Source organism: Salvelinus namaycush, chromosome 12 (assembly GCF_016432855.1).
Source record: "Salvelinus namaycush isolate Seneca chromosome 12, SaNama_1.0, whole genome shotgun sequence".
NCBI classification, from domain to species: Eukaryota; Metazoa; Chordata; class Actinopteri; order Salmoniformes; family Salmonidae; genus Salvelinus; species Salvelinus namaycush.
Window position 1 is genome coordinate 8,704,362 of NC_052318.1, and position 21,321 is coordinate 8,725,682.

Sequence of the window (21,321 nt, forward strand, 5' to 3'; positions counted from 1 at the left end):
AGAGTTATGTAGTTATCTTGTCTCAGCCAGGCACCCACATTAATTCAAGAGGAACTTGTCTTTATCTTTTAACCTCTACACGATTAATGTCCAAATGCTGTGATACGTTTTGTAACTTAACCATTCATTTTGCCTGCTGGTTTTATGAAGTTTAGGTGTACAGTACATTCATATAAAAATCCTTAACAGTCTTTTGACGTACCTGTGCATCAATCGAAGTTACATAATAATCCCCATCAACATCTGTCAGTTTATGCTAGAGATACTGTATGTATTTTGCATTGGGCTGTTTCTCAATCCACAACATCAGGCTATGTTGTCCTTCCGCATCTGCAGAGGAAGGTGGCCGAGCTACAGCAGTGTTTGTCAGACCTTGATACATCCTGAAAATCGGTCATCTCACGAAAACGTCTCACAAACACGATGGTTCTCCATCTTTCTCTATGACCCCCACAAGCTCCACATGACTCATCTGAATTTGGTAATGCTGATGTGCCAACTTCTGTCTGTAGTGCCCGATCCGTTTGGGCTACAAGCTTATACTGTATGACTGTGGAAAGGGGACTCTCATGAACATGATGGTGTTCTCCGTTTTGCTTTACGACCCCCATAAGTGTCACGGGACTAGTCTAAAGGTAATCCATACAAATGAATGGAAGTATGGAGGTAGTTTATGGAGGTAAATATTTGTCCCCAAAAAATATATTTCCTGAACTTTCTTATATCGCCTAGATATAGGACAGACACTTCAAAACCTTTTTCCTTATTATTTATTTTTTGACTGTCTTTTTTGCCATTTATGAACGTGTTATTCAATGTGTTTCTATGGGTTAGAGTAGTAAAGGCCACATTTCAATATTTTATCAACTAACTTTTTTATATACAGTATATTGTTTTATACCTAAATGGGTCCTAAAATTCAAAATCAAATAGTTAAATGATCCATGGTATGACCATGTTCAAACAATTCCATATGTTAGCTTAGAAGAAAAAGTACAAGATTTACAATTTAGATTCCTTCCTATACTCTGATTTGCTATCTACGTTTTCGGTGTCTTGGTCTGTGTTGCATCGACACCTGTAGAAAAGATGAAAACACATGTTTGAAACAATTCTTCATCAAGATGGATGGAGGAATGTACGTAGAGACGGACGGACAGTCAAACTCACCCTTTGATATGCTGCATCTGTAAGATGGTCTCTGGCAAATCCTTGCCGTAACTCTCAGGTAAAATGAAGCAGAACAGACCCCCAAGTATTGCAAGGCTACCAATGAATATGTATGGTAGGTACTTGTAGTAATTTCCTGCAAATAAATAAAACAGACATTTTCAATATCAAGGGAGAGGTCTGAACATCAGAAAACCAAATTAACACTGAGAGACATTGTCGAATACATCCACTCAATCTTGTTTATCTCTACTGAACAAAGAAATAGGTAGTGATCCAGGTCTTACAAGATTGGATATATATACTTTAACAGTCCAATATTGACATTGATGATTGATGAATTAACTGATTGAATGATTAACTGATTGATTGGTCTTACCGAGGTAGATGATGAAGGGGGAGAGGATGGTTCCGATGCGTGCTGCCATGGAGCACGTCCCCATGGCCATGTTCCTCACCACGGTGGGGAAGAGCTCCGACGTGACTGCGTACACTACACAGAACGCTGCCGTGATGCCAAACTTCCCCACCATCTCCAGGAAGATAGCCACTCCTGGGAGATCTGAAACATAGAGAGACAACCAGGTGTAAATTAGGTGATGTTTATAAAGATCTGTAAATGAGGTCTCCCTCTGAGACGGTCAATGAATTTTACCTGTTGGGACCATGTTAATGAAGAGAATAACAGCTCCCCCTAGGAAGAGAGTGGAGGACTGGCAAAACCGTCTGGAACAGTATCTGAGCAGCAACAGGGCAATGAAATAGGCTGGCACTTCTGCAGCTCCAGACAGGAAGCAGTTGATATAGGGATTTCCACTGAGGTTGGAAGTGTTCAAAAGCAGGGCGAAGTAGCCACATGTGATAATAATCCTGCAGAGGGAAATGAAATATACAAAGTCGAATGAATTACAGTTGAAGTCGGAAGTTTACATACACTTAGGTTGGAGTCATTAAAACTCGTTTTTCAACCACTCCACAAATTTCTTGTAAACAAACTATAGTTTTGGCAAGTCGGTTAGGACATCTACTTTGTGCATGACACAAGTAATTTTTACAACAATTGTTTACAGGTAGATTATTTCACTTATAATTCACTGTATCACAATTCCAGTGGGTCTAAGTTGACTGTGCCTTTAAACATCTTGGAAAATTCCAGAAAATGATGTCATGGCTTTAGAAGCTTCTGATAGGCTAATTGACATAATTTGAGTCCATTGGAGGTGTACCTGTGGATGTATTTCAAGGCCTACCTTCAAACTCAGTGCCTCTTTGCTTGACATCATGGGAAAATCAAAATAAATCAGCCAAGACCTCAGAAAAAAATTGTAGACCTCCACAAGTCTGGTTCATCCTTGGGAGAAATTTCCAAACGCCTGAAGGTACCACGTTCATCTGTACAAGCAATAGTACGCAAGTATAAACACCATGGGACCACGCAGCCATCATACCGCTCAGGAAGGAGATGCGTCTCCTAGAGATGAATGTACTTTGGTGTGAAAAGTGCAAATCAATCCCAGAACAAGGACCTTGTGAAGATGCTGAGGGAAACAGGTACAAAAGTATCTATATCCACAGTAAAACGAGTCCTATATCGACATAACCTGAAGGGCCGTTCAGCAAGGAAGAAGCCACTGCTCCAAAATTGACATAAAAAAGCCAGACTATGGTTTGCAACTGCACATGGGGACAAATATCGTACTTTTTGGAGAAATGTCCTCTGGTCTGATGAAACAAAAATAGAACTGTTTGGCCATAATGACCATCGTTATGTTTGGAAAAAGGGGGAGGCTTGCAAGCCGAAGAACCCCATCCCAACCATGAAGCACGGGGGTGGCAGCCTCATGTTGTGGGGGTGCTTTGCTGCAGGAGGGACTGGTGCACTTCATAAAATAGATGGCATCATGAGGAAATAAAATTATGTGGATATATTGAAGCAACATCTCAAGACATCAGTCAGGAAGTTAAAGCTCTGTCGCAAATGGGTCTTCCAAATGGACAATGACCCCAAGCATACTTCCAAAGTTGTGGCAAAATGGCTTAAGGACAACAAAGTCAAGGTATTGGAGTGGCCATCACAAAGTCCTTACCTCAATCCCATAGAAAATGTGTGGGCATAACTAAAAAATCGTGTGCGAGCAAGGAGGCCTACAAACCTGACTCAGTTACACCAGCTCTGTCAGGAGGAATGGGCCAAAATTCACCCAATTTATTGTGGGAAGCTTATGGAAGGCTACTCGAAATGTTTGACCCAAGTTAAACAATTTAAAGGTAATGCTACCAAATACTAATTTAGTGTATGTAAACTTCTAGACCACTGGGAATGTGATGAAAGAAATAAAAGCTGAAATAAATCATTCTCTCTACTATTATTCTGAAATTTCACATTCTTAAAGTAAAGTGGTGATCCTAACTGACCTAAAACAGGGAATTTTTACTAGGATTAAATGTCAGGAATTGTGAAAAACTGAGTTTAAATGTATTTGGCTAAGGTGTATGTAAACTTCTGACTTCAACTGTAGATGAACAGGCACAAACAAAGTAATATTCAAAGTAATATTCAGAGTCATTAAATGACAATTCCACTCAAAACATTTGTGGTATTTGTTTCATTAGTCCATTGTTGACATAGTCCCAAAATGTTTTGCTTGTCAGCAATCAAGTTTTCAAGATATGTAACTTTCAAAATAAAGAAGTCATCCTTTACTTTGCATTTTGCATAATATGATGCTGCGTTTTGTATCATATGATGCAAATTGCATCATGTGAGGATTTCTGTATTTTGAAAGTTACATATCATGAAAACTTGATTGCTGACAAGCAAAACATTTTGGGACTATGTCAACAATGGACAAATACCAAAATATAGTTTTTTGGGGTGGAGTTTTCCTTTAAGATTGTGTAGGATTTGTGTTAACAGATGCTAAGATTTACCACAGAAGGGAACACAGAATTATAATTGAAAGCATATTGCTGCTCCTCATGACATCCAGAATGTTGTATTTCTTGTCCTTCATGGCCAGAGCATCTTCTACCTGGAGATAAGTCATCATTAGGATCATCATTAGGATACACCATTTAGAAGAGCAAAATGCATAATGGATGAAATTGCTAAGAGTAGATTGCCCTTGTATTTTATTCCCCGTGTCTCTCCTTCATCACCGTAAGCACAGAGTCCACTGTCTCACTTTCATTATTCTGCAGTTCTACACTGCATTGGTTAAAAGATAACACTTCAGAAACCTAAACTAGAGTCAGGCCAGAGTGAGTGGTCAAGTAGTCTGATGAATGACCTGGATTACACCATAAAACAGGAAGGGATGCATTAGTCTCTCAAATGATTTAACAATGGTTATTAATCAACTTCATTCAGTTGATGTATTGCAGCACCAGCAAAAAGGACTTTGACTTCAACTGGATAGGTGCCTAAAAATATATTAACAAAGACATAGGCACTTTTTTGTAATTCCTCTATATATGTTTTTTGTTACTCCATGTCCCTGGGAAGGTTTATTTTATTAAATGATGCAAGCTAAACTGTAGCTAAGTAAGCTTGCTCACCTCTGAGGGAGTGAAGATGACCTCTGGTGCTTCAACTCTGTTCCTCCTGGCAGCATCTCTCAGTATGGCCTCAGCCTCCTCCACTCTTCCCTGAGAGAGCAGCCATCTGGGGGACTCTGGGATGAACCTATACCAATACATATGCACAGTTATATAAACGCTACTGAGGCCCTATGTTAAATCAGGCTAATGTTTGTATTTGACGTAGATAAGAAGTCCCTTCGCTAAAAGAAGAGTACACAGAGCATTAACATAGTAGAAGGTTTTGTGGCAAACACATTCCTGTGGGGATACATTTTGCTTACCACCATAGCGGGATGTATAGTATTCCAGAGCCTGTCATGGGAACCAGCAACCACCTCCAATCACGGATGAAGTATGCCACAGCCGGCATGAACATGTAGCCAATCGCAGAGCTCAGGAACACTCCAAGTGCGGAGAATACCACACGAGCTCCAGGGCTCAGTATTTCTGTCCCTGAAGACCAGATATGCAAGTTCAGTAAATTTACCAAATGTGCAAGAGATACTGTAGATACAAGTTATGCTTATTTTGAACCTACCAAGAACATACGCTATGACGTAGTTTGAGACTGATCCAGCACCAGCAAAGAAGAAAAAAATAGTGAATGCCTGCCAGTTTGGGGAGAATATTTGTGCGAAAGTGGCCACACTCTGGATTATCATCATAGTAAAGAGCACTGGCTTTCTTCCAAACCTGTTGATGAAAAATGATGTAAGTTCACATTGTCTGAGATGATTCTCCATCAGGACTGAAGTACACCGTATACAGTACAGACCTGTCAGACAGCTGGCCAGAGATGAACGTTCCCACCAGCGCACCAAAGTAGTGAATTGAAGTGGTCAAGGGAACTTTGTATGCATTATCACACACCACATCCCACTGCAAAATACATATATTTCCTAAATTACACAAATGCCCTTTCTCTCCTTTTACAAAAAGTGAAACTGCAGTTACAGTGCAGTTACAGTGCTATTTTAAATGCCAGTAATTGCACTATAACTGCAAAATAAACACAGGTGAATTGCTAAATTACGGCACTAGACAGCAAAGTAAAACAGCAGTTTGTTTCTGGATGCAGTAATTGCAGTACAACTACAACATAACTGCAACGTACTGTACTGTAACTGCAATTTGTTGTTGTAAGGGTTTGGGTAACCCAACAGTGCAATCCAAAGTGTTTGTGTAAGCATTTAAAGTTCATCATTCACATATTTGTTTTTCATACTCTTTTTATCACAGAATTGTTTTGTCTTTGGGAATAGCTAATAATGTTTGCATTGATTTGCAATATATTTCTCACCTCAGTGACGAATGTTGACTGGTAGACGTCTTTGCTGTATTTCCAACCGTCCAAGCAACTTTCCAGCTCAATTTCACTCACGTTGACATCCACATTTGGAATGATATTTAGGCTAGAGTAGTTTCTAACTGTCTCCACTTTGAGCCTTGAGCAAGAGCTATGCTGCGATGCACCATTTATTGTCTCCATTGGGATGGTCACATTTCTCCACATCTCACTGATATTATACTCCTCAGGAACATAGCATTCATGTGGTGGTGTATCACCTACAAACACTATATAAATACCAGTAAACCCATTGGGCAGGATACTGATGGCCAATGCCAAGAAGATTGTCAGCTGAAAGGGTCCCCATGTTCCCAAGAAAGCTGTGATTCCATCGTAATCTCTCATGTTGCTGCTGTGTTCAGTTGACCTTTGAGTCCAGTCACTTATTCACTTGCGGAAAACTGCCTGCATTGTATAGCTGCTCCAGACGTTGTTGTAGTGTTGTCGGATATTATCCATCACCATCTGACACCGTCAACAAACAGCAGAGCTCTCTCCTTTCATGCACCAACCTCTCTTGAAAGCAGGTAGATAACATATCATTGCATCTTGAATTGCCCCACTCGGTATTGGTAATGTATTGGAAGGTCATTAAAAGTGAGGGTTAATATATTATAGGATGTCGCTGTCCGCTGGTGGTGGAATTCAACCTCGATGTAAGGACAACAGTTGAAGAGGGATGAAACGTCTGGGAAGGGGGCCAGAAAGGCCCACCTCAACAACACTCTAACTGCAGCCTTATCTCACACACCTTCCCAGACCTAGTTAATGATTGGCTAAGACACATGTCAGAGTTTGCTCTGTAAAAGCAACAGACAAGTGAGTGTGCATTAGGATCCGATTGAGCCGAAGAGTCACTTATGCATTATAAGCAGCCTGTTAGACAGCAACCTCTTAACTTCTTTGGGATAGGGGGCGGTATTTTGACGTCCGGATGAAAAGCGTGCCCAAAGTAAACTGCCTGCTACTCAGGCCCAGACGCTAGAATATACATATAATTGGTAGATTTGGATAGAAAACACTCTAAAGTTTCTAAAACTGTTAAAATAATGTATGTGAGTATAACAGAACTGAAATGGCAGGCGAAACCCAGAGGACAAACCATAAAAAAGTAAAAAATTCAGCATACCACTGATTTCAATGCCTGGCACTTTTATAATAGGGCGAATCGTCCCCGATTGCAGTTCCTAGGGCTTCCACTAGATGTCAACAGTCTTTAGAAAGAGTTTCAGGCTGGTTTTTGGAAAAATGAGGGAGAAGTTGTAGTTTTTCTAAGTGGCTCCCATTTTGGCTGTAGTGTTTCCAAGCGCATGGCCGAGAGAGCGCATTCTTTTTGTTTATCTCCGGTAAAGACAATAGCGATTCTCTATCTTAAATTGTATTGTTTTATTTGCGTATTAGGGTACCTAAGGATTGATTATAAACGTTGATTGACTTGTTTGGATAAGTTTATTGGTAACGTTTGGGATTCATTTTGTATGCATTTTGACGGAGGGAAACCGAGTGGATTATTGACTGAAGCGCGCCAGCTAAACTGAGTTTTTATGGATATAAAGAAGGAATTTATCGAACAAAAGGACCATTTGTAATGTAACTGAGACCTTTTGGAGTGCCAACAGAAGAAGATCTTCAAAGGTAAGGCATATATTATATCGCTATTTCTGACTTTCGTGTCGCAACTCTGTGGTTGAAAATGATTTGTTATGCATTTGTGTGCTGAACGCTGTCCTCAGATAATCGCATGGTTTGCTTTCGCTGTAAAGCCTTTTTGAAATCTGACACCTTGGCTGGATTAACAACAAGTTAAGCTACCGTCCCACCTATCCATAATTAAGCTCACACTGAATGGCATAATTTCATGTTTTTATTTAAGTTTTTTCCTATTAAAAGAAAAACTATAAGTCTGATAGCGCCAGATTTTTTCAAGTATGGGTAGCTCCAGCTCAATATGGCGACCGAGTATGGGTGAGTGGGTGTGTCGAAAGGAGTGGGTGTTTGGAAAGCGAATCAGCTAATTGGGCAGATTTGTTGCCACTCAAGACCATTTTGAGTGGCTGATTGGGCCGCGCGAAGAGTCGATAAGCCGGCGACCAGTGCACTGGTGTGGTATTGAGGCAGTGTTGTAGTATTATGGTCTCAAGACCACATATTGAGTGTCTCAGTGTCGGATACATTTGTACTTGGTCTTGACTCAGTTTTGGACAGTGAGGACTTCGCCAGGCCAAATATATACACTCCTTTCTTGAAACATGAATATCTTAACAGCCTTTATATCTATTATAGACATGAACCTATATGCTTTCAGTGTGTGAAAGGTTTGTGATTATGAAAGGACAGCAACCGTAATACCAGCACACTCATGTTAGAGTGCACTTTTTGTAAAACACAAAGAGCCAGTGGTGTACTGGAGGGTAGACGCAGGTATAAACAGTATACCCACTTTTTTTTCAGTGGGCATTGCTTATATCCACTTCTTAAAAACTTCTTATGGCTGCAGGGGCAGTATTGAGTAGCTTGGATGAAAAGGTGCCCAGAGGTGCCGAGAGTAAACTGCCTGCTCCTCAGTCCCAGTTGCTAATATATGCATATTATTATTAGTATTGGATAGAAAACATTCTGAAGTTGCTAAAACTGTTTGAATGATGTCTGTGAGTATAACAGAACTCATATGGCAGGCAAAAACCTGAGAAAAATATCCAACCAGGAAGTGGGAAATCTGAGGTTTGTAGGTTTTCAACTCATCGCCTATCGAATACAGTGGGATATGGGTCAGTTTGCACTTCCTACGGCTTCCACTAGATGTCAACAGTCTGTAGAACCTTGTCTGATGCTTCTACTGTGAAGTGGGGCCGAAGGAGACGGAAATGAGTAAGGTCTACCATGAGCTGACCATGCTCTGACCATGCGCGTTCACATGAGAGGGAACTCTGTTCCATCGCACTTCTGAAGACAATGGAATTCTCCGGTTGGAACATTATTGAAGATTTATGTTTAAAAAATCCTAAAGATTGATTCAATACATCGTTTGACATGTTTCTACTGACTGTTACGGAACTTTTTGACATTTCGTCTGCTTTTAGTGAACGCGCTTCCTGACTTTGGATTTATTTACCAAACACGCTAACAAAAATAGCTATTTGTACATAAATGATGGACATTACCGAACAAAACGAACATTTTTTGTGGAAGTGGGAGTCCTGGGAGTGCATTCCAACGAAGATCAGCAAAGGTAAGTGAAGATTTATAATGCTATTTATGACTTTTGTTGATTCCACAATTTGGCGGGTAACTGTATGGCTTCTTTTTGTGGCTGAACGCTGTTCTCAGATGATTGAATATTGTGCTTTTGCCGTAAAGTTTTTTTGAAATCTGACACAGCGGTTGCATTAACTTCTTATGGCTGCAATCCCGTTAACGGGATCGATATGACAACAGCCAGTGAAAGTGCAGGGCGCCAAATTCAAACAACAGAAATCTCATAATTAAAATTCCTCAAGCATACAAGTATTTCACACCATTTTAAAGATACACTTCTTGTTAATCCCACCACAGTGTCCATTTTCGTAAAGGCTTTACAGCGAAAGCACCACAAACGATTATGTTAGGTCACCGCAAAATCACAGAAAAACACAGCCATTTTTCCAGCCAAAGACAGGAGTCACAAAAATAGAGATAAAATTAATCACTAACCTTTGATGATCTTCATGGGATGACACTCATAGGACTTCATGTTACCCAATACATATATGTTTTGTTCGATAAAGTTCATTTTTATATCCAAAAACCTCAGTTTACATTGGCGCCGTGTTCAGAAATGCCTCCAAAATATCCGGAGAAATTGCAGAGAGCCACATCAAATAACAGAAATACTCATCATAAACTTTGATGAAAGATACTTGTTTTACATAGAATTAAAGATACACTTGTTCTTAATCGCTACTGATTCATATCAAAGTAGTTTAGTGGAGGTATATGAATAATCAATTATGGAGTACAATCAGTGGTGACACGTCATTCAGGGCAGCACCTGTTTTGAGCCCCACCTGTTTAGCAAAAAAATTATAATTTTTTTGCCTATTTTGTATGTTATTGTGGTATTAATACGTGTCACAGATCAGTTTGCAAACAATATATAATAAATATATACAGTTGAAGTCGGAAGTTTACATACATTTAGGTTGGAGTTATTAAAACTCGTTTTTCAACTACTCCACAAATTTCTTGTTAACAAACTATAGTTTTGGCAAGTCGGTTAGGACATCTACTTCGTGCATGACACAAGTAATTTTTCCAACAATTTTTTTGCAGACAGATTATTTCACTTATAATTCACTGTATAACAATTCCAGTGGGTCAGAAGTTTACATACACTAAGTTGACTGTGCCTTTAACAGCTTGGAAAATTCCAGAAAATGATGTCATGGCTTTAGAAGCTTCTGATAGGCTTATTGACATAATTTGAGTCAATTGGAGGTGTACCTATGGATGTATTTCAAGGCCTACTTTCATACTCAGTGCCTCTTTGCTTGACATCATGGGAAAATCAAAATAAATCAGCCAAGACCTGGACCTCCACAAGTCTGGTTCATCCTTGGGAGCAATTTCCAAATGCCTGAAGGCACCACGTTCATCTGTACAAACAGTAGTACACAAGTAGAAACACCATGGGACCACGCAGCGTCATAACACTCAGGAAGGAGACGTGTTCTGTCTCCTAGAGATGAACGTACTTTGGTGTGAAAAGTGCAAATCAATCCCAGAACAACAGCAAAGGACCTTGTGAAGATGCTGGAGGAAACAGGTACAATATCTTATCTATATCCACAGTAAAACGAGTCCTATAACGACATAACCTGAAAGGCCGCTCAGCAAGGAAGAAGCCACTGCTCCAAAACCGCCATAAAAAAGCCAGACTACAGTTTGCAACTGCTAATGGGGACAAAGATCGTACTTTTTGGAGAAATGTCCTCTGGTCTGATGAAACAAAAATAGAACTGTTTGGCCATAATGACCATCGTTATGTTTGGAGGAAAAAGGGGGAGGCTTGCAAGCCGACGAACACCACCCCAACCATGAAGCACAGGGGTGGCAGCATCATGTTGTGGGGGTGTTTTGCTGCAGGAGGGACTGGTGCACTTCACAAAATAGATGACATCATGAGGAAATAAAATTATGTGGATATATTGAAGGAACATCTCAAGACATCAGTCAGGAAGTTAAAGCTTGGTCGCAAATGGGTCTTCCAAATGGACAATGACCCCAAGCATACTTCCAAAGTTGTGGCAAAATGGCTTAAGGACAACAAAGTCAAGGTATTGGAGTGGCCATCACAAAGTCCTTACCTCAATCCCATAGAAAATGTGTGGGTGTAACGGATGTGAAATGGCTAGCTAGTTAGCGGTGGTGTGCGCTAATAGCATTTCAATCGGTTACGTCACTCGCTTTGAGACCTTGAAGTAGTGGTTCCCCTTGCTCTGGAAGGGCCGTGGCTTTTGTGGAGCAATGGGTAACGATGCTTCGTGGGTGACTGTTGTTGATGTGTGCAGAGGGTCCCTGGTTCGCGCCCGGGTCAGGGCGAGGGGACGGACGTAAAGTAAAACTGTTACATGGGCATAACTGAAAAATCGTGTGCGAGCAAGGAGGCCTACAAACCTGACTCAGTTACACCAGCTCTGTCAGGAGGTTAGGATCACCATTTTATTTTAAGAATGTGAAATGTCAGAATAATAATAGAGTGAATGATTTATTTCATATTTTATTTCTTTCATCACATTCCCAGTGGATCAGAAATTAAAATACACTCAATTAGAAATTGGTTTTGGGTAGCCTTCCACAAGCTTCCCACAATAAATTGGGTGAATTTTGGCACATACTGACCTAGACAGGGAATTTTTACTAGGATCAAATGTCAGGAATTGTGAAAAACTGAGTTTAAATGTATTTGGCTAAGGTGCATGTAAACGTCTGACTTCAACTGTAATTTAGTTAATAAAGCCACATACAAACATGGTCTCTTTTTTGCTTTCTAGAGTAAGGCAGCTCCAACATGCAGTTGTTCCATTCTAGCTCAGTGCTTTCTGTGGTGGTGGGGCAGCCAGCGAAAAATACAGAGCGTAGGGGTTGGTAATGTTCTCTAGTTGAGGCTCCCGAGTGGCACAGTGGTCTAAGGCACTGCATCTCAGTGCAAGAGGCAACACTACAGTCCCTGGTTCAAATCCAGGCTGAATCACTTCCAGCTGTGATTGGGAGTCCCATAGAGCGGCGCACAATTGGCCCAGCATTGTCCGGGTTTGGCCGGGGTAGGCCGTCATTGTAAATAGGAATTTGTTCTTAAATGACTTGCCTAGTTATATAAAGGTTACACAACAAGGCACGCCTGTTAATTTAAATTCATTCCAGCTGACTACCTCATGAAGCTGGTTGAGAGAATGACAAGAGTGTGCAAAGCTGTCATCATGGCAAAGGGTGGCTACTTTATATTTTGATTTGTTTAACTTTTTTTGGTTACTACATGATTCCATATGTGTTATTTCATAGTTTTGATGTCTTCACTATTGTTCTATAATGTAGAAAATAGTAAAAATAAAAAATAACCCTGGAATGAGTAGGTGAGGTGTGTCCAAACTTTTGACTGGTACTGTATATTTAACTTTAAACATACATTTTCCAATGGTATTGTACTTAACCAGGTAAAAACTTATTGAATGAGTCCATAAGCGTGCTGCGATGGATCTATTTTGATGATATATTAGAAATCACCAACATGGGTTTGCCCTGCCTAGTAGTAGTTTACAGTCTTATTCAATGAATGAGTCTGTTCACAATTTTGATGGTGTATAAACTTCACATCACAATAACTGACAATAATAAACGTTTATTTAAATATTCACTTTCAGGGATTTTTTGCGGTACTCACCACTAGAATGAGAAAGATACCTCATTATTAGTTCACCAGCAATGCTAATAGAAATACTTATTGGCCATGTGCCACAGGAAAACAATACATAAAAAACACATTATTTCAAACAAAAATTCCTAACCCTCTACACTACAAACACTTTACCATATTCTGTACAGCAGTCTAACTCAGAGCAACAAAACAAGCAAGTCTAACCAATTATTTTCTGAACAGCCTTTTCCAGTGCAAAAAGTTACCCAAAGTAAGAATATAAGAATATAAATAGGTAAGAATATAAATAGGCAGGATGGCCCGGATCAAAACTAATTTAGAATACTTCAGCTCTCTCTTGCATCATGTGCAACACATTGTTACATTGTTTACTTTACATCCAAGTCAATATTCTCAGCTTTACCAAGGGCATCATAAAAAAATTAGTTTTGAGATAAATCTCGCTGCAACCGTTGTGGGTAATACAGTATTTTTGCTGTATTTTTGCAGTTATACATTGCTATTTGCTGACAGAAAATGGAACCCCTGTTCCATCAGGAATCCTCACACGTACACAGTACAAGCATTTCCATAACCATGTCACCTCAGAATAGGTAGCTTGTTCTGTGGTACAGTCCTGCATTGCAGCATCTGGTGCCCCACACATTACGTCTACATTATCATAGAGCGTATCCTGCTTTGCACAGTTTTGTTGAGTCATATTAAGGAGAGTTGATTGGGCAATTCAGGGTTTCTTATCAGAATTTGACCTCATTTAATATTGCTGGGGTATCTCCTCCTCCTCCTTTCTTCAGGATATTGGCATTCCTTGGCTCTTTTCTGCACAAACTGTGAAGATATTAAAGTTGGATTTAAAATTCATATTTGTTATTATCATAACATACACTTAATTGAAATGAACATTCCAATGCTGTATTTCAGAGTAGGGCATACCCTTTGCATTGCTGCATATGCTCTACTGTCTCTGGTAGCTTTTTGCGGAATGTCTCTGGCAGGAAGAGGTTCACAGCGGACGAAGTGACAGTCATACTTCCCATTATAATGTAGGGGAGGTACTTGTTAATGCTCCCTGTGAACACCAAAAGAACATTGTCCATGAAGACAGAGAGACCATATCTGATGAAAATATTTTTTGTGAAAAACATTCATTGTAAAACATGATTTTGGGTACAATGAATGCATGGATGACGTGCAATGAAAATGTAATGGGGTTTGTATTCTGTAAGTATCCAATTATGTATACAGTGCATTTGGAGAGTATTCAGACCCTTTGACTTTTTCCACATTTTGTTACATTACAGCCTAATTCTAAAATGTATTAAATATGTTTTTTCCTCATCAATCTTCAGACAATACCCCATAACAACAAAGCAAAAACTGTTTTTTTAGACATATTAGCTCATTTAAAAAAATATATATATTATTCAGACTCTTTACTCAATACTTTGTTGAAGAACATTTGGCAGCGATTACAGCCTCGAGTCTTCTTGGGTATGACGCTACAAGCTTGGCACACCTGTATTTGGGGAGTTTCTCCCATTCTTCTCTGCAGATCCTCTCAAGCTCTGTCAGGTTGGATGGGGAGCGTCGCTGCACAGCTATTTTCAGGTCTCTAGAGATGTTCGGTCCAGTTCAAGTCTGGGCTCTGGCTGGGCCACTCAAGGACATTAAAAGACTTGTCCCGAAGCCACTCCTGCATTGTCTTGGCTGTGCGCTTAGGGTTGTTGTCCTGTTGGAAGGTACATTTTGGCCCCAGTCTGGGGTCCTGGGTGCTCTGGAGCAGGTTTTCATCAAGGATCTCTCTGTACTTTGCTCTGTTCATCTTTCCCTTGATCCTGAATAGTCTCCCAGTCTCTGCCGCTGAAAAGCATCCCCCGCAGGATGATGCTGCCTCCCATGCTCCACCATAGGGATGGTGCCAGGTTTCCTCCAGACATGACACTGGCATTCAGGCCAAATAGTTAAATCTTGGTTTTATCAGACCAGAGAATCTTGTTTATCAAGGTCTGAGAGTCTTTAGGTGCCTTTTGACAAACTCCAAGTGGGCTGTCATGTGCCTTTTACTGAGAAGTGGCTTCCATCTGGGCACTCTACCATAAAGGCCTGATTGGTAGAGTGCTGCAGAGATGGTTGTCCTTCTGGAAAGTTCTCCCATCTCCACAGAGGCACTCTGGAGCTCTGTCAGAGTGATCATTGTGTTCTTAGTTACCTCCCTGACCAAGGCCCTTCTCACCCGAGCTCTACGGATAATTCCTTCGACCTCGTGGCTTGGTTTTTGCTCTGACATGCACTGCCAACCCGTGGGACCTTATATAGACGGGTGTGTGCCTTTCCAAGTTATGTCCAATTGAATTTACCACAGGTGGACTCCAATCAAGTTGTATAAACATCTTAAGGACAATAAATGGAAACAGGATGCACCTGAGCTCAATTTTGAGTTTCATAGCAAACGGTCTGAATACTTATGTAAATAAGGTATTTCTGTTTTTTACTTTTAATACATTTGCAAAATTCTTTTTTTTGCTTTGTCATTATGGGCTATTGTGTGTAGATTGATGAGGAAAACCATTAATTTAATCAATTTTAGAATAAGGCTGTAACGTAACAAAATGTGGAAAAAGTCAAGGGGTCTGAAAACTTTCCAAATGCACTGTATAAACACTAAATAGTTTGTCTGTGATTGTACCTAGGTAGATGACATATGGGGCTGCAATCGTCCCGATCCGAGCAGCTGAAGAACAGATCCCGACGCCAGCACTCCTGACAACAGTAGGGTAGATCTCTGCGGTGTAGATGTAGACCACGGTGAACGACATTGTGAAGGCAAACTTCCCAACCATCTCCACAGCTATAGCAACACCTTGCAGATCTACAGGATAGAGAAAGACATTGAGATACATGTGAGCATACAAGCTTTTTTCAGAGTGTGATTGACCTATGTATTCACCCAGTGCTCAGAGTGTGATTGACCTATGTATTCACCCAGTGCTCAGAGTGTGATTGACCTATGTATTCACCCAGTGCTCAGAGTGTGATTGACCTATGTATTCACCCAGTGCTCAGAGTGTGATTGACCTATGTATTCACCCAGTGCTCAGAGTGTGATTGACCTATGTATTCACCCAGTGCTCAGCAGATCTTCCCCATTCTTTGTATGAGGTTGGCGTGCCCTGGGAAGACGGGAGGGATGAATGTGCACGCAGTTCAAATTCCAGTAGTAGCAGTTCTGGTAGCGAATTATAAATTGCTCAAGCGTGCCCATTTCGCCAAGATCCGCTCTCCTCCCTGGGCATGCCCTTCTTAACTTTTATGCTTCTGTTTGTGAACTTGTTGATAGAATTGTTAATATTGTAACTTGGTGTGAGGGATCACTGCAGGACTGTAGGAGCGCTGTCGCTGAAGATGTTAACTGTTGTGTATGGAGCTCTCCGTTTTCAACCTTGAATATTGATTGAATCATTTAGGTTATGTGAAGCTATTAAATAAATCAATAAAACAAGCTGTACATTGCAATCTCTGTTTGCTAATTTCCATGCTTCACACAGGATGTATTGAACCTGTGTGCTTATTAGTAATATTGTTTTTCATCACAGGACCTCACCTCTATAAAAAAAAGGTGGTATAGTTCTACTAGAAAACTTTAACTGGTCACATGTTCGTTTGTTGATTTACAATTATTACAATTAATGAATAACTATATATGTTGAAAAACATATCTAACTTGATTATCAGACACTACGTTATTTTGATTATGTCTTATCGTCTAGCGATTTGATCTTATAAAACATTATACAATTTTAAACAATCAAAATTCAAAGTCTTACTCTCAGGGATGAGTTGGATCAGGAAAAGCATTACTCCTCCTATTAAGAGGAAAGCGGACAGTAAGGGTCTTCTCTGACAGTTCCTGAGGAGCACTGTAGATACTACATATGCTGGGACTTCAGTAAGAGCTGATAAGAAACAATTTAGATAAGGATCTCCACTCAGATTGGATGTGTTTAGAGAGAGTCCATAATATCCAATGTTTACTGCCATCCTGAAAAGACACAACACAGATGGCTTGAATGAAACTCAAAACGATCAAGTTACCACCACCACCAGTTTATTCATTACAAATTATTGTCTGTGTGTGTGTGTGTGTGTGTGTGTGTGTGTGTGTGTGTGTGTGTGTGTGTGTGTGTGTGTGTGTGTGTGTGTGTGTGTGTGTGTGTGTGTCAAAGTGCTTCAAACCAAAACATTATGCTATAACCTAATATGATATAAATCCAATCTATTATTATTATTATTATTATTTCTGATAATAACACTCACCATAAAAACAAACACATCAATGTAACACATCTGATGTTGCTGGTTCTCAGAACGTCAATCATGCTATATTTGTTTTTCAGGGCCGATTCCACGTCCAACTGTTGAAATGATGAAATAAGCATCTATTAAGTACAGTAATGAGCCTTGTTTATACCAGGTTCTAATATGTGCCCTGATCTTGTCCACATTCTGATTGTGCCCATATTTTCATGTGTCTACACATGGTATTAAAATGTGTCTCTTATCCATCCACTATGTCTGCAATGTGACCAGATTTCCTGGTCCCTTACTGTATGCAAGTTATTTGACAGGTATTCTTAATATAATAAAATATAAAAAATAAAAAATAAATTACATTTATTTTGACACATTGATGCCATAAGTCAATGGTGCCACCTGTCAATGATTTTAGAGGGCGGCTATATCGATGATTTAAATGGTTTCAGTGTCCAGATCTGTCTACACTTGTAAGACATCCAGACACAATGTTTCTACCTCTGGAGGTGGTCAGGAAGATCTAATCACAATCAGATCACAATATGTCCTTTGATTGTTTACACCTGTCTAAAAATGTTGACACAATCAGATCGGGACAAAGGATGCATGTTAGCACCAGGTATGAACGGGCTACAGAGATGCTCTTTAGGCCATGTTGTTTCTTTCTTATAAGCTGAATTACTGAACTATATTTATTTCACAAACACAAATGGTAAAACTGACCTCAGTGTCTTTAAAGATGACCTCTGGTGCTGTGACTCTGTTTCTCTTGGCAGCGTCTCTCAGTATGGCCTCAGCCTCCTCTACTCTTCCCTGAGAGTATAGCCATCGTGGAGACTCTGGGATGAACCTGACACATTCAGTGTTTATAGTGAGGTGAGTAACAGTGCTTGTATTTTTTATGGCGTTATAGTTTTGGTTAAGTTGTATAAATACTTCTTTAGACATACAGAAGATTAAAACATGTGTTTTTACTGAGAACATACCACCACAATGGGATATACACTACGGACACACTGGACAGGATTATGAGAAGTGTTCTCCATTCCCTCATTGCGTAAGCGATCCAGGGCAGTGCCATATAGCCGATACAGTAGTGCAGAAAAGCCCCCAGAGTAGTGAAAACTTCACGCATGGACTTACTCAACACCTCTGTTCCTGTTGAAGAGAATTTATATTCAATTATTATTTAGATGTTTTTTAAATGTCTGCTGGGATCAAGTTTTGTCTCTGATTGAGCAAAAACAATTGAACCAAAAATTATCCCATCTTTGGCCTCTTTTAAAAGTAAATAGTCATATATGAGGTCCTAGTGTAAACAATATTTGATTTGTCAAGGGGTACAACAAGGACGTCCACTCGCTCTTCTATTGTTCAATTTTTAAACCTTAATCAGATATTTAGCCTTGTTAGAGTAGTCCTGCTATTCCACGAAAATAAATAGGCTAATAAACAAATGAACAGGACATTTAAAGTCACGTATGGTTTTACTCCAAATACGGTATATGTAATCTGAGATTTCTACATGCTGTCATTTGTTATATGAATATTACTTGACACAAAGTCCAACGAATAATTAAACATCAAGCTATTTTCAATGAGGTTTATAATTTCTAATGATTCATTCACTACTAGCCATTCTGTAGGCATGCTGTTCGAAAGAAACACCTTTAGTGACGGAAGCAATGCCTAGCATAACTTTCAAATGATACCTGGGTTTTATGGTATTTACTTTACGGGCAGCTAATTAAAGTTGACTGTGGTCTGTATTTATGATCATGGTCATCGTTACATTGCTACAAGTTATTCAATGAATTTCATAGAATATAACAGTTTATGTTTGTATAAAATTAGTTAATGTTCATGCTTACCCAGTACAAATGCACTGATATAGAGGGATATCTGAGAGGCCCCAACAAACGTGAACATAATGCAGAAAACCTCCCATGAGGGAGAGAAGGCCTGAATGAGCACAGAGACCAACTGGGCAACAAGAGAGCCAAAAATAACTTTCTTCCTCCCAAACCTAAATGGAAAATAAAATAATGTTAAATGAAACAAACATTTCATAGAGAAAAACTATTTAAAAAATGTATCAGACATAATCAATCCGGTTACCAGTTACTAATGGTCAGGTTACCAGTTTTGATTGAATAGGGTTGTCGATGTAAGACAAGTCTATAATTTGACAGCAGAGGGCGCTACATTCATAGGACAGCAGTTTAGTCGGCAGAGTTAACAGATAATGTATGACTTTCCACATGCAATCTACAGGTAGAGGACGGAACATAGTGATTGCAGGGAGAAACAGTACCTGTCAGAAAACTGGCCAGACAACAGGGATCCAATCAGGAAACCCACAAAAAGAGTCGACGAGGCAAAAGGAGTTTTCCACTCATTGTCACATACGAGGTCCCACTGCAGGAAAACAAACCTATTATTCCTGAAGTGACAGCACCCGTGGCAGCAGAAGGCTCTAGTAACAAACCCATGCTGGAAAACAACATTTGATTTGCCCCAAAAGTGTAAAAGAAGGACAGGAGCTGGGGATGTTGCACATTTTCACTGATGCCAATGGAAGTTTCAGGCAATTACCAAAGCCGTTAACACCTCCCCAGTGATGTTGATCACTCAACAATTCCCAATACTGTAATTCCAAATCAAATATCAGTGGCATGCATGTTTGATTAGATACTCATGTTTCTGGTAATTATCTAAGCAAGAAACATACTCTGTGTAGTACTACCAATTCACTACTTCATGGCCAAATGTTTGTGACACATGACTGCCCTGGGCATCATATACTCACCTCAGTGACTATGGTGGACTGGTATATATCTTTGCTGTAGCTCCATCCATCCACACAGCCCTCCTGCTCCACCCCAGTGAGGTTGACGTCCAGGCCGGGGATGTAGCCCAGAGCAGACAGGTTTCTGACCACATCCAGCCTGTATCTGCTGCACTTGCTCTCCTCCTCCTGTCCGTTCACCACCTTTATGGGAATGATGGCCTTCCTCCATGCCTCGCTCAGGTTGCCCGAGTCCGGGATAAAGCAGTGGTGTGGGGGAGTTGCTCCAACAAATACAATGAACAGCCCAAAGAATCCAGTGGAGATGAAAATTGTATTCAGAAGAAAGAAAGTCCTATAGAAATAAGGTCCTTTCTGACCCAGGAAGGCAGTAACGTCATCATAATCTCCCATTCTTATGGCAGTAAGAGGAAAAGTGGAGCACCTGAAACGGTTTGATACATGTGTCTCAGAGATGTGGAGGGTAGTGAAGAGTTAAGTTCTCTTCTAGCAAATGCTCAACAGGACAGAATTACAACTTCCAAGCTGCAGTGTACAGACCTGGGTAAGTCCAGGGCCCCTTAACAACAAGCCACAGAGCACAGCTGTTCCGCTCCCCCCGTCCCAGAGAGTTGATCCCAGTGTTAATCCCCAGCAGGGAACGGTTGTATCCACCTTTCTCTGTTCAAAAAATGGTAGAGAACATAACCTGTTAAACATCAGTGAAAGACGTCTAACTCATATTTCTGATTGAGCTGAAATATATAGTCGATCATCAAAGATATACTGACCATATTAAAGTGGCAGTTCAGTTAAAAATTTGATTTTTGATGAGGTCGAAATAACAGTCTGAAATTGTGAAAATTATGATAATGCCCTTTTTGTGTAAGAGCTGTTTGGGAAAAATGCCTGGAATTTCAGAGTTTTTGGCCCAGATCATGACAATCTGATCTGATTATTCTGATTATTATTCATCTTTCATTTGCATATGTATCCTCCTACTTTGATGGGGTAAGTGGGGTAGGCCCTAGTGCAGGGGTGTCAAACTCATTCCATGGAGGCTCTAGAATCTGCAGGTTTTTGTTTTTTTCCTTTTAATTAAGACCTAGACAACCAGGCGAGTGGAGGTCTTTACTAATTAGTGACCTTCATTAATCTATCAAGTACAAGTGAGGAGTGAAAACCTGCAGACACTCGGCCCTCCATGGAATG

At 40.1% G+C, this 21,321-nt stretch overlaps 2 protein-coding genes across 2 annotated transcripts; both read right to left on the reverse strand.

The window, feature by feature from the left end:
* Window positions 1-1,166: 1,166 nt before the first annotated feature.
* On the reverse strand, window positions 1,167-6,445 carry LOC120056446 (solute carrier family 22 member 4-like). Its single transcript, XM_039004610.1, has 9 exons — window positions 6,053-6,445; window positions 5,528-5,631; window positions 5,291-5,445; window positions 5,034-5,205; window positions 4,729-4,855; window positions 4,102-4,202; window positions 1,826-2,040; window positions 1,550-1,732; window positions 1,167-1,306 (listed from the first exon to the last, which is right to left on the reverse strand). The coding sequence occupies exons 1-9, from the start codon at window positions 6,443-6,445 to the stop codon at window positions 1,167-1,169; spliced, it is 1,590 nt and encodes a 529-aa protein (XP_038860538.1).
* A 7,482-nt stretch (window positions 6,446-13,927) lies between these two features.
* Window positions 13,928-20,523, reverse strand: LOC120056760 (solute carrier family 22 member 5-like). The gene is made up of 9 exons (XM_039004968.1): window positions 20,131-20,523; window positions 19,636-19,739; window positions 19,193-19,347; window positions 18,308-18,479; window positions 18,045-18,171; window positions 17,325-17,422; window positions 16,835-17,049; window positions 15,697-15,879; window positions 13,928-14,079 (listed from the first exon to the last, which is right to left on the reverse strand). Exons 1-9 carry the CDS (start codon window positions 20,521-20,523, stop codon window positions 13,928-13,930), a joined length of 1,599 nt encoding a protein of 532 aa, XP_038860896.1.
* Between the last annotated feature and the right edge of the window lie 798 nt (window positions 20,524-21,321).

What these genes read in the sequence shown, in the direction of transcription:
- LOC120056760 (XM_039004968.1), bottom strand. Translation starts at nt 20,523, where the DNA reads ATGGGAGATTATGATGACGTTACTGCCTTCCTGGGTCAGAAAGGACCT. An exon ending in TCATCTTTAAAGACACTGAG is followed by an intron (nt 17,423 to 18,044) that starts GTCAGTTTTACC and finishes TCATTTCAACAG; the next exon opens with TTGGACGTGGAATCGGCCCT. An exon ending in CCCATATGTCATCTACCTAG is followed by an intron (nt 14,080 to 15,696) that starts GTACAATCACAG and finishes TGGTGTTCACAG; the next exon opens with GGAGCATTAACAAGTACCTC.
- LOC120056446 (XM_039004610.1), bottom strand. Translation starts at nt 6,445, where the DNA reads ATGAGAGATTACGATGGAATCACAGCTTTCTTGGGAACATGGGGACCC. An exon ending in TCTGGCCAGCTGTCTGACAG is followed by an intron (nt 5,446 to 5,527) that starts GTCTGTACTGTA and finishes TTTCATCAACAG; the next exon opens with GTTTGGAAGAAAGCCAGTGC. An exon ending in CCCCTTCATCATCTACCTCG is followed by an intron (nt 1,307 to 1,549) that starts GTAAGACCAATC and finishes ATTTATTTGCAG; the next exon opens with GAAATTACTACAAGTACCTA.